This window comes from Gadus morhua, chromosome 8 (genome assembly GCF_902167405.1).
Source record: "Gadus morhua chromosome 8, gadMor3.0, whole genome shotgun sequence".
Taxonomy (NCBI): Eukaryota; Metazoa; Chordata; class Actinopteri; order Gadiformes; family Gadidae; genus Gadus; species Gadus morhua.
In genome coordinates this window covers 10,501,268-10,514,382 of record NC_044055.1, presented here as the reverse complement: position 1 = coordinate 10,514,382, position 13,115 = coordinate 10,501,268, and the positions used below count along the sequence as shown (strand labels likewise).

The 13,115-nt window shown below is 45.7% G+C and overlaps 2 protein-coding genes across 4 annotated transcripts in view; one reads left to right on the top strand and one right to left on the bottom strand.

Annotated features, from left to right (window-relative positions):
• Positions 1–2,528, top strand: part of LOC115549404 (netrin-G1-like) — a 53,296-nt gene extending 50,768 nt beyond the window's left edge. For both annotated transcript variants that reach the window (XM_030364552.1, XM_030364553.1), the window contains exon 7: positions 2,234–2,528. In XM_030364552.1, the coding sequence (XP_030220412.1) occupies positions 2,234–2,487 (254 nt within the window). In that variant the 3' untranslated portion in view covers positions 2,488–2,528. The remainder of the gene's footprint in view (positions 1–2,233) is intronic.
• An 8,716-nt stretch (positions 2,529–11,244) lies between these two features.
• The window catches only part of LOC115548546 (guanine nucleotide exchange factor VAV3), a 52,425-nt gene continuing 50,554 nt past the window's right edge, over positions 11,245–13,115 (bottom strand). For both annotated transcript variants that reach the window (XM_030363273.1, XM_030363274.1), the window contains one exon: positions 11,245–12,645. In XM_030363273.1, the coding sequence (XP_030219133.1) occupies positions 12,604–12,645 (42 nt within the window). In that variant the 3' untranslated portion in view covers positions 11,245–12,603. The remainder of the gene's footprint in view (positions 12,646–13,115) is intronic.

Genomic DNA, 13,115 nt, shown 5'->3' with positions numbered 1-13,115 from the left:
TACATATAAATATCTATCAGTCCATCTGTGTCCGGAGAGTCGTCAAGTCAGACTGACGGATGTGTTGAAACACGTCGGTGTGCATTTGAAATGGATCAGTTAATCATTGTTTTTTCCTCGCTCTAACCAACAAAATAAGTACTGCCAAAATAAGACCTGAGAATGTACCTAGCGTGCAAAGAAATTGCCATGATTTGTTGTGGGGACACAACCGATATTGCAGTCGAAATACCTTTAAAGTGCAGCAGCGGAACAGTAAAAGTCAGGACGGGAACGATAGGACCCTTACAGAAACACCCAGAGCACCAACCTCAGAAGGAAACAAGCTAATTGGGTGAAAAGGAAAGCGTCTAGAAAGACAATCGCCCCCCCAGGTGTGTCTCAGAAGAACACAGAGCTTGCATAAAATCAAGCCAATGGCACCCAAGTTAACAGATGGATTAGCCAATGAAAGAGCAGTCGGTCTGTGGAAATAGTTCAAACACAATTGTGATTCAGCAGACCGTTGGAATGTCGCTTTTTTTTTTTTTTTTTAAAGGTGAAACATGTTAAATTGGGTTTGAATGCGTGTACGTTTGTCTCTTGTATGTGGAAAAGTGTGTGGAACTGGTGGGGGGAGGGTAAATAAATGAATGAATGATGAATGCAATCCAAATATCTTTAATTGCTTTCTGAGCAAGCAATTATTATTTGTTTGGTGTATTCTGCGAATGAGCCCCATTACAAAGACCCAGATATGTGATTACTATTCATGCAGGACGAGATATCCAATTAAATGGAAATCTCTTGGCAAATAAGACCTTTTCCAGGGTTTTACAACTGCAGGCAGGGAAGATCCAGCTAACCTGATTAGGTACAAATATTTTTTCCTCTATATATATCGATTTCTTCAGGAGACAGCAATATAAACATATCTAGTTCTAATAATTTTGAATAGCTCAGACTAAAACAAAGCAATGACAATATTTTTTATTTCCTGTTGGTCTCGGAAGGATAGAGAAACAATAAGAAAATATCAGCAATAACGGTGAAATGGTAATTTGCTCAAGCCCCTTTGCATATAGTACGTAGAGCATGGGGTGCTGTTAATAAAGGGGAAGACATTCACTCCCCTATCAACCCTCATGCCATCAAAGTGTTTGTGTGCATGAACACATGCGCGCCAATGTCTATGCGTGCGTGTGTGTTCAATCGGAAGTCACAGGGAAGCTAATTTCCATTCCACTATTCCACAGTCTATCCAACAGCGATTCCTGCCTCTTCCCAGATTCCATTATCCTTGTTAGAATTTCCAGATATTCAAGCGTTTCCCAATGAATATCAGTGGCCTCAGCTGGTCAGCAATTACTTTCCAAGCATGGACGTCGCCTTATGTTGTTCCAAAAACTAGAGCCAATCAGATTAAATGACTAAGTGACGTCCTGGCTCTCTTCACTCTTGCCTGATCTCTTTGGAAGAAAAGGAAAGACATCTCTACTCTGTCCGTATTCTGTTGGTATTTGAGCATTATTCAGCCTATTTTGGATAAAACCGTCAATTTTGTACACTGAATTTTGAGTGCAGTGTTCATGCTTCGTCAAGAAGTCTGAAAGTCTCTCCCCTTAGCGCTAACATCCTTGGGAAGGGCTCCCTAAGGCCGGACTTATCTGAACTTATCATGAGGTAAACTTGTGAGATCAGGAAGGTCTCTCAAGGCTAGGATTCCATTGGCTCCTCCATTCACCTGTTAGTATAACATGTACTCCTTTCTGGCTCAAAACAAATCCACTGAAGGTCTTTCTACTACAGTAGTCCCTGTCGCAACAAATCATTGGCACGCCGCATGGACTCGTTTTGAAAGGGTTGCAAGGGTTAGGCTGGACAGCAGCGTGCACCAAGCTCTCCGCACCTGTTTGTATTGTGGTTTGTTCCCTCTCGTGACCGTTGCTTGGTTCATCCCTTCCCAATGCGTTAAGCCACATTTCCGGAACCTTGCTCCGAGGCAGGCAGGTTGAGGGAAATGGCATCTCGCTCACCTGCTCCCCCCTCTCCTCCTCTCTGACAAATCCTGCTTCTGGATGCTCCCCACTGACTCCTCGCGATCTATTAATCACTGCTACACCCCCCCCCCGCCACCCTCCAACCTCATGTCTCTCCCCCCCCCAATCTATCTCCACCCTTCCACCCTCCCCCCCCCCCCCCCCCCCAACCTATTTTCAATTCCCCACACACACCCCTTCCTCCGTCTCCGCAGCGCGGGTGTGCGACAACGCGATGCTGCGCTGTCAGAACGGCGGCACCTGCCACCACCACCAGCGGTGCCACTGCTCTGCGGGCTTCACCGGCGTCCTGTGCGAGAGGGCGCGCTGCTCGGGGGGCGAGTGCGACGGCCAGTCGTCCGGACAGGACCCCCTGCTGCTGCTGCTGCTGCAGCCCAGCCACCACAGCGGCCCCCTGGGGGCCCTCGCCGCCCTGGCGCTGCCCCTGTTGTCCATGACGCTCTGCTGAGGAGGGGGGAGGGAGGCGTGGGGCGTGGGGGCGTAGCTGACCTTGACCACCCACCCACCCACCCACCCACCCCCCCCCCCCCCCAAGAGAGCCCGCCGTACAAAGACCAGAAGTCACGTGCCGTGGGTACCGTAGTACGTATGTACATGTACACTGTTGAACACTGTGCTACGCTGGGATGAACTCCAACCCCTCAAAACTCCCCCCCTCCCCCCTCCCTCCCACCACTCCCCTTTGGGACATGAGAACAATGCCCTTGGTTTTCGCAGAATACCAGGTGGCTTTGTGTATCCGTGACCGTTGCTACGGGGGACAAGATAATAATTGCGGCGTGTGTTGATAAGGAATATAAATGGCGACCGAGAGAGATGGATTTATGTGAGAGCTCACCGGAAACCCCTTCGGGGGCCCCCGCTCGAATGAATTGAAGTTTTATATTGAATCACTGCTGTCTTATATGCTTAACAACAGAAATATTGTTTAAGGAGCCATGGCAACGGCCAGTGGCGGCATTGACGGTCATCGTAACAGTCAGCGACTGCAGAAGGCGACCATGTTAAAGGTGTACAGAACTAAAAACACAGGATTTATAAAAAAAGATATCAGCTAAACTAAAACGTGGGCCGGATCGTCGGCCAGCTATGCGTAATTGTTACCTTGTTCTCTTCTTCCCTCCTCTTCCTCCTTCACTCCTCTCCTTGTACTCTCCTACATGTGCTTTTAGTGATCCTGGTGTTTTTGCTTCACTAAAAGGAGGTTTCATGTTTTTGCCAAATGCTGCACATGATGTTATAATTGAGGCCGGCCGAGGAGAGGTTAACCTTTCCAGCCTCACTCTGATGGAGGCTTTGCAGTCATGCTTGAGCTCACCTGTACCCATTTAAAATAAAAATAAAAAGAGAGAGAAATGTAACATACCGTAACTGTATGAGTACGTTAAAAAGCGAAAATGCTCAAAGATGTATTACTTTTTCTAAAGCTGCCGAACTGTCTTGGAGGTGAATCTTGATTTTCTTTTGGGTTTTCTTTTGATTTGACATGCTTTTGTGGCACATAGTTCTCCTCAGTCGAGAGCTGCCGTCAAGGAATATGTTTACATTCACCCTTAAATACGATACAGTTCCACCAAAGGACAAAAAAAAGGTTGTTGTTTTGTTGTTGACTAGTATTCATTAATAATTAATGCATTATTAATCACAGCAGTGCGATCACCATTGGTCTGGTGTCTACTGGTCCGGGGAATGTCCCCTTGTTTGGAGGTCTTAACCAATGAAGGGCATATTTTCCTTTTGGCAATTTACCAAATACTGTGGTCTGCTGTAAAACAATAAATGGTATACTCCTGCCATGCAACCCGACGGCAATATTTCAATGTCATCTTGAAGTTTTGTTTTCTTTGTTTGTTTCTGTTTGTTTGTTTTTCAAGTTTTTTTAGTGGGTTTTTAGAACATCAAGGACAATCCTTGATGTGCTCACTGTAGTGACAGTTGCTGCTAGCAATACAACAATAATAACAATACTATAACAACTTTCCGTTTGAGGTGCGTGTACAGGCATACAGGAAGTGTTGCGTCCCCTACATCCTTTCCCCTTTCCTACAGCCACAAATCTATGGGGGAGGGGGGGGGGGGGGGGGGCTGTGCAATCTCACACTGGAATCCCATAAGCATTGTGTAAATTTACCAACAGACTCTGAGGAGGAGATTGCGCGGTGGCTGCCCGCCGCTGCAGGATTGCCCAGCCGAGCACTGTAATCAGATCTAGTCCCTGCTCTGAATGAGACAGGAGAAGGCCAGCATTCTGCTCCGTGCTGCTGAAAGCATGTGCGGGGGTGTGAGCAACCCATCCCCCCCGTCCCCCCCGTCACCCCGGTCCCCTGTCCCCCGTCCCCCCCGACAGACACACACACAGACACCCTACCGCCATAGCGAAAAACACACATCCGAGAAATAAGCTTTAATTTAACGGAGGGTCACTGAATGGAAATGAAATGTCGCTTCCCCACCAAGTGACATTATTAAGCTTGGGGAAGCATTTCATTAATGTCTTTCCCAGAGGTTGAAGGGAAACCATCTGATTGTGTTAGAGAGCCTGCTGTAAGTGCCTCTCATTAAATGAAAAACACTCAAAAAAAGAAAGTGTTTAAAGGGTGGTTGGCTGAGCTGAAGTCTTTGAAGAGGATCTCTTAGGTAAAGGACTGATATTAGGCTGCATGGAGTAGAATCACGGTTGGTTGTGTGGCATCGAGGTCAACAAAGAAAGGCATCATCAAACTGTGTGGAAATGTAACCTGTAAGAGAAAAGCATAAGGGACTTTGGATAAATAACCTACACAGTATGGCAAACAAGTTCATTAAGGGCAACAGCCTCAGCCGGTCCACTGATTGAAGCATCATATCCAAGCACGGCAATGGTCATGAACCATTCTGATCTGTAGGTCTTTTAATGGCGCCCACTCAGCATCACAGCATTGTGTCTGATGAGCATTACAATTGTATGGTCTTACATGAAAATGTAGGTTCTGGCTTCATTTTCTTAAGTACCCCTTTGCAAAATTGTTTTGTGGAACACAAAAAAAAATGAAGAAAAGAAAACGGACATTAAACCAAGTGGAAGTTGAAAAGAGGTTATTTTTCAAATTAAATGTTGCTGGAACCATGTGTGTATGGAAGGTAATTGCGTTTATGATGTGCTAGTGCAATAAAAAATGTTTCATGACATCTTTCTGGCTTTTTAGCTGTGCTTGGCCATTACAAGGAGTTAAAAACACAGCTAAATCTACATTTTTTGGTACTTAAGTAGGAATTGTTGCCCTTCCAATTGACGGAAACTCACCAGAACCATCTTTGGCCGTCTTAATTGCGATGGCAAGCCCTGTCTGATACCACCGAATTCAAAACAAGAAAGAAAATGACATTATAATTCCTTGATATAGCCTTGTTAGCAATAAGCTAAGCAGGCTTTTAGACATCAGGAGGTTGTGTGAATAAGCTTCCTCTCCCCTGAAAGCAGATTTGGGCAGAGAAAGCATCAACGGTTGAGGTGGCAACACTTAATGAATAACAATGACTCAATCGTTAAGTGGCTGAAATCCATCTCTAATGAATAAAACACATGCGACTTCACCTTCTATGGGTTGACAATGGTAAAGGGTGCTTTTGAAGGTGGTTCTGTTCCTCGATTTCCAGAAATGTGCATGTCATTTCCTGAATCCAGAAAATTTAGGACGTTTCATACATTATTTTGTATGGAAAGGAACTCCCAAATAAGAACCAGGAAAAAATGAGATATTCTGCTGAACATCCTGAATATTTCATCTAGAGTTATAATAGGCTTCCCATGACAGCAGCCATTAGCACAGAAAGTAGGTCAGGGGCTATCTTATACAGGAAATCCTTCCGTAGCCTCATTAACAAACTAATAATAACAATAATATTGATCAATACAAATCAAATAATCAAAAGTGGCAGTTTGTATGTGAAAAATCTATTACATATAGATTTGCCCTTATGATGATATTGATTATTTTCATAGAGTCATCGATTGCCAAAGCATAAATAATGTGTTCCTAAGCATAAGTAACGTTCTCCTTGGCTCCATATCCCTCTCTGCTTTAAATGTCAGTGTCACTTCTACCACAAAAGCTCACAACAGTTCCTCAAGTCTTCCAAACCACAGCGGTGGCTCATGACTCGCTCCCACCACACTGTCCCTCCCTCCCATCCAGCCTTCTCTTGCTCCTCTCCTCCTTTCTCCCTTCTCCCTAAGACCCGGTAGAGGGTATTAAGCGGGCATTCACAGACACCAGTGGTCCTTGTGTTCTGCCGCTGTCAGCACTGGTGGCTCCAGCAGAGTTGAGCACTGCACAGCGACCCGGCCAGGGGTGTTCTGTGTCGGGGAAAAGGAGGAGCTCAGCATTCATGGATGTCTCTCAGGTTATTAGCAATACAATATCTATCCATATCCAGCTTGCCAATCTCTCTCTCTCTCTCTCTCTCTCTCTCTCTCTCTCTCTCTCTCTCTCTCTCTCTCTCTCTCTCTCTCTCTCTCTCTCTCTCTCTCTTGGCTCAAGAATGAGTACTCCACAACACGTAGGCAGTCATGTTGGGAGTACACGAGCGTTAGCGAAACAGATTTTTTGGAAATACCACAACTGCATTGCGTCTATGAGGCGGCGACAAAAATAAGATTAAAAAACTCGCCTGGTTTAACATTTTCTCGAAGACTGTTTGAATATTTATGGTGTTTAGGCTAAAAATGGCGGATGCAAATTCGCGTTGAATCGGGCTCCCCGGGCTGTTTTCAAATCACGGGTTATATAAAGTACAGTTGCCTCTGCTGGTTACGGCAGGAACCAATAACCTTTTTATTTAGCAAGAGACATTTGTCATAAACACTCAGGCCTACAGCTCTCTACACCTGCACCTTCCATACAGGTGTGATGTAGGTCTGACTTCTGCTACGGTAATTCCCATGATATTTACAGCCATGTCTAAACTCGCTGTATCTCGTGTCCTAAACCAAAGTATCTTTCCGTGTTCCCCCTTAGGCCTCTTCTTCTCAAATGGCGGGGAAGCTCCAGCGGTCTCCGTCTCTCTCTCTCTCTCTTTTTCAAATCACCGATCAGGGCGAATAACTATATACTGTATATCGAATAATAAAATGTGAAGTTTCGCCAGCACATGCCGCATTTAACCCAAGACTAAATGCGCAGTTTAGCTGCATATATCGATCACAAAAGTGTGGATGTGCAATTAAAATGTTCCGGTGGGACCGATCAATAAATACAAGTGCACGCACACACACTGTAATCAGCGTCTCTATAGGAACGCTGGGCCCCGGCAAAGCGGATCGATACGGCCTCAGCAATATGAAAGCGGTATTGAATGCCCTCCATTATGGTAGCGACACATCAGGAATGGCACTTTATGGATGGGTAGGAGCAGCATGCCATCGGTGGGGGTCTCCAGCTGGCAGCAGCTGCTGAGCGGCGGCCTTGCAGCAGCGGGCACATGCTGGGAGCCATAGAGAACACTGGAATCAATAGGAGAGAGAGCACGTTAACTCGTCCCTGCTGGAGCATTCCGGAAGCCGCTATTCAGCTTCCTGCTGACATTTATATTGTAATATATTTTGTAAGCTCAAGGGTGATGGAGGGAGGGCCGGCGGAGGGGGGTTTGGTTTAAATGTGCAAGTTGGAGAATTCCTCTTTAGACGGATAAAATGTGACATAATGGTTTCGCAACCTCTGATAGGCTTCTGTCTGATGGTGATTGGCTGAAATTATGCTTCACACTGCCGGGCTACCGTGTTTAAACATGCCGGTGGAGAGACATGACAGTGAAGCACATGCATACTAATTGGCAACAATCGATAAAAAACTGGAATTTTGAGACATTTGGATGAATTGTTGTCTGCGTGCACCGCTGACTTTTTGACACACCTCAAGTCTGATGTACTCAGTGCTTAAAAGAGAGCCAAAATACATTATTTATATATTTTCAAATAAAGAAAATCTGCCTCCATGTCACGTCCAGAAAGCAATCTGACGTACCCTCATTTCAATACAATCTGGGAAGCAATCGGCTCGGCAGCTATAGAAGGTAATCCCTTCCTCTCGTATTCAGTGTCAGACAAGATCACTGCTCTTGTCTGTTCTGCTCAATGCCATACCCAGCACCTCTGGCCTTGCACTGCCACACCTAAATTGCAAATCAGCCGCGGCTGGAATGGACCCAGTGCCAACCAATCATTCCCCTAACTCCCGCGAAAAGTCCTTTGGGGAAATTATGTACGGTTTACACCGTCAGTGTTTTACACCAACTAGTTAGTCTATGAGAACGCTTAATCAAGCATAATCAGGATGAATATTGTTTATTGTTAATGTAATTCATGTGCAGCAGAAATGTCTTGTTGGCTCTTGGTTGTTGGATGTTGTTGTGTATGATCATCAACACAACAACAAATCAGAAGCATGTTTAGAAAGAACACAGAAGTAAAAACAGAAGAGGGATAAGGGAACAAACAAACGTTTAGCCGCTGCCATTTCAGGAATTCCCCTCTCTTGTAAAATCTGCACTCAAAACAATAAAACAACGCCCTCCTAATGGGCAAACGGTGACAATATTGATTGTAGACAAACAACCCCTTTGGGCAGCCCTGCCAAAACTCAGAATGGATGGGAGGGGGGGGGGGGGGAGAGAGGGGAGAGAACATCAGAGATGAGAGAGAGAGAGAGAGAGAGAGAGAGAGAGAGAGAGAGAGAGAGAGAGAGAGAGAGAGAGAGGCACTGCCAAGTCCAGGTCGGCGTGACGACGAGTGGCACCACCTCGTTAAACCTGCCCCCGGGAGTCACGGGCAGATGCTCTGCTTTCCTATGATAATGGCCAACCCGCTAAGCAGCGAGCCGCGTTACGCTCCTTTGAGCAGCTATTGACCTCCAAGCCGTCAGCTGCGGGCGTCGCGCCAACGCACCGCTTCACCTCGCGGAAGCGTGCTTGTTGCGCTGTTACTTTTTTTATGAGGACCTAGTCGATACTGTTCCTTATTGGTGCGCCGTAAAACATCTCCCAACGACCGCGCGCGCTCCCACGGTCTTAAACACGTCGGGGTCGGCATGTGGCCATCAGATTAAAGTGTTTTCATGTTCGTAAACATGATGGCCAATTATATTCTAGGACCCTGTTTGAAATCCAGCACTCTCTCCGTGGCAAATTAGAGATGGGGATATGGAAAAGGTTTCAACGTTAATGAACATTTTATTCACCTCAGCCACAGTCGGGTGGAACGAGTTGCGTTGAGGCGTCAAAGTGCAGTGCGTGCAGAAGGAGGGGAGAGATTTGAGGCACGGGGGGAGAGAGAGAGAGAGAGAGAGAGAGGGAGATGGTTAGAGGGAGCGGGTGAGGGAGGGAAATAGAGAGCAGTGGCTCTCTGAGGATTAGCACGTTTAGAGTGCTTTGATCTTCTGAGATCTTAATTGCTGGATAGTGCTGATAGAGCCCTGGTGGAGATGGCAATGCCACACAGGGAGGCAGAGATTGGAGACGAGTTTCTTTTCAAATGCAATATATCTTTTTTCTATGACTGCCTCTTTTTTTCTCATTGAGTGTAATTTCAAACTTCTTCCAAAGAAGGAGGAGAATTCAATGAGACAATTTTCCAGACAGTCTAAACTTGTATTTTGTTATGCTGGTTTGAGTAGATAACAGAGATTTGTTTTCTCCTGAATTGATGAAACACAAATGGAGAATAAAAGAGCACACTTCACATTCTATTGACTGGGATCAGACCATAAGCGATTTTCTCTGATATTATCTCAAAGAAGTACATGATCACCATAGTGATGTTTATCAGACACAGTTGAGTTTGAATCATGGGCTTTCAGCTCTGCTATAGCCACATGTAGGGTTTGATGTCAGATGTCTTTGTAAAAAAAATGAAGGAAGTATTACCTGCCGGGGTCAAGGCGACTACGATTTGACAGATGCATATAAATCGCTTATGAAAATAATTCATCACATCTTTAAAAAAGAGTCTGGGTCTTTTCGCTGGCAAGCTCTTTGTATTTTTGGTCCATCCCCGACTTGACTTAATCCCTGTTTAACCCCCAGTCTGAGACCCAGAGGGGCCAAGCGGCAGGGAGCAGGGGTTAAGGAGATGAAGATGATGTATGGACTCCTCGCTCCCATTCTTCTGTCACTCTCCTGACCTTTGGGGACTCTTCATCCCTCTCTTCTTGTATCTGACAGACATGCACAGCCTTACACGCATGCTCAGACTCTCTCTTGAACCAACGCTTACACAATCCCTCACACTACCCGGAACACACACACTCACTCTATCACACACAAAATCACACACTCACACGCACATACTCACATTTTCACCCTTCTTAAACAAGGGAAAGTATTTGTCATATGCAAGGGATCTGTCTGGAGAGTGGTAGTTTACTATTGGTTGCTTGAACGGGTGTAACATTTGTTATGACGACGCCCCCATCGCACCGACTCCTATGGAACCCGATATGGCTTTTTTTTTTAAAACCTTTACGACTTTTTCCCACTTTTTTTAATCTCCTGGGTGTTGGTTTTCTTGCTTGAACAGGGGTTTACTTGCCCTTTACCAGACAACTGACCCACTGTCTCCTGATGATTTCATTCTGGGGCAGGGCTACCCGCTGCGTCGCACCAAGGCGCTCAGCAGGTTCCTGGGTACCCTTATCAGCCAATAGGAAGTTAGCAATATAATGTAACCTATAGAGGGATGGATCGAATGCAAACCAATATATAGGTGGTGTTGCTGTTGGTTTGCCCTTAAAATGTCAGCTCTAATGGAAGGAGAAGCATGGACCCTGATACATGCTGTGTTTGAGGCAAGCTGGTTGTAGATTCAGTAACAGCTCGTCTCTTACCCAATATTCTATCTGGGAATAATAATGACACTAATTAATTAATTAATTAATTAATTAATCAATTACATGTATTCATGTATTTGGGTAGAAAATTGTACAACAATGTGTTTGAGAGGTTGTGGGCAAAGAAATACAGGACAGAGTAGAGAGTTATGAATCTTAGCAGTTATACGTTATTATACGACTATATTATTATATGTCTTTCCATTAGGCCTATACACTGTCTTCTGTCTCTCGATCTACAGATCGAAATAGTCTTGGTTGAGCCAATGCACCGCAAACTAGAGTCAGGGTACATCTGTAGACTCAACGGAGAAAGCTGACAAGCAAAGCATGCTGAGGCAAGATGTAATTGCAAAAGGAAGAATATTTAATTTCACCTTTTTTTAACTTGACTTAAGTAAATTATAAAACTGCCGACCAGTCCATGGTTTGCACACACCGTCCGATGCAACATTGGGAAGGCTGTGGTCTATGGGTCTACCAATAAGTTATATTCACTATCTAACAATAGTTGAATGACAAAAAATACATAATGATGGTCATTACGATGATTATGTAAAATATCATGCTGTTAGGAGATCATTGTCTTTGTACTCGGTTGCAGTGCATTGCACATCTAATGCATCCACATTAGATAATTTCATTCAAAACGAGAAATAGTCGAGGTTAACACAAACCAATGCAAAATATAATACAAATAAACTTCTCCTGCTTCTTTTCATTAGCATGAATCGTTTAGAAATTAGGTGGGAAGGGGGGGCAAACAACACACGCTAGGCTGGATAATAAGTTAGCACTGTTCAATCTCATCACTTTGAATCATAAGCCAGACACATCGTTGTATAAAATACCCCCCAAACCGACCAGTTTATAAGATAAGCACAAAAGCCCAACTGTGAATATCACGGAAAATGACAATGAGACCGTGTACCGTAATAAATAATGGGTGATGCTCCTGCATTGCTATTACATCCTTAACCCCGCAGGGGAGAGAGAGGGGAGAGACAAGCAGCCTAGGGACTGTTCCTGGAGTCTGTTCCCTGCCTGCCGGGGCAGAACTGCTGCCTGCACCGACATGTGGGTCAACGGCTAGTCCATATGCACACATCCACTCATAGTAATAATATTAATATTAATATATAATATATATATAATAATACAAATAATACAAGCTCGGATTGACGCGCTTTGTTTAAGGTCAGCCAGATTCAGGTGGGGGGTGGCGCTATACATTTCCTCTCCGTGTTGGAGTAAATCAGCCTCACAGGGCACTGCTGGACAGGCGCGAGCCATGCTCCTGAAATATTCATGCAGCGACTTGACTGGGCTGGGCTGAGGCGCATGTGAGGTGGGGGGGTGCGGCACTGGGGAAATGGCCTGGACTGCGGCAGGGAGATCCAGGTGTAGGCGTGTGAGCGGGGGTGGTGTTGCGGGGGGGTCCAGGGTAAGGCGCATGCCCTCTTCGTTGCACCAGGGTACACCAGGGTACACCACTGCCATCTCAGAATCCCACTCGGGACTGGAAGGAAGATCCAGTCGGGTCATAAGGTATGGCCGGAGATATCGGGGGCCACCAGCGCTGTGTCGGTCCGTTTGGAAGGCAGAGTGCTCTCTGAGTGGCCCCGGGGCGGCGGGGGGGGCCCATCAGCGGCCACACACGGTAACAGGGCGAGGAGACGAGGTCGAGGGAGAAAACGACGGGTTCATTCCTCCTCTTCAACGTAGGTCGAAGGGAACCAGCCCACCTGCAACGGCAAAGACAAAGGCCGTGTTCCCATTAGCTCACTGGCTCACTTATTCCCAATGTAGGGAACTCTACATATTACACTACTTATGGAATAAGGATAGGAGGAATTCTGACACTAATCATGCCCCATCCCGTGACCTGTATGGGTGGCATTAAACCATCCGACACCTGACAGAAGTCAACCCTGTGACCGCTCATTTGCATAAATAACCCATGTCTGCCAGACCCTCTTACGGACGAATCAGGTGATGCATCATGGGATATAAGGCTGAAAAAGCTGTGCATCAGGTGCAAGCCCCCGGGAGCAATGCATACTTCCTCAATCCACTAGTGCTCAGTGTCCAAGCCTGGTATTGCAGCTGTTTTAGCGGGCTGTGGACGAGTCCCTTGATTCATGGAGTCCCAGAAGTAGAAATCCCCATTCACTCCAATACAAGTGGGGAACAGGAATGTGTCTCCACAAAAATT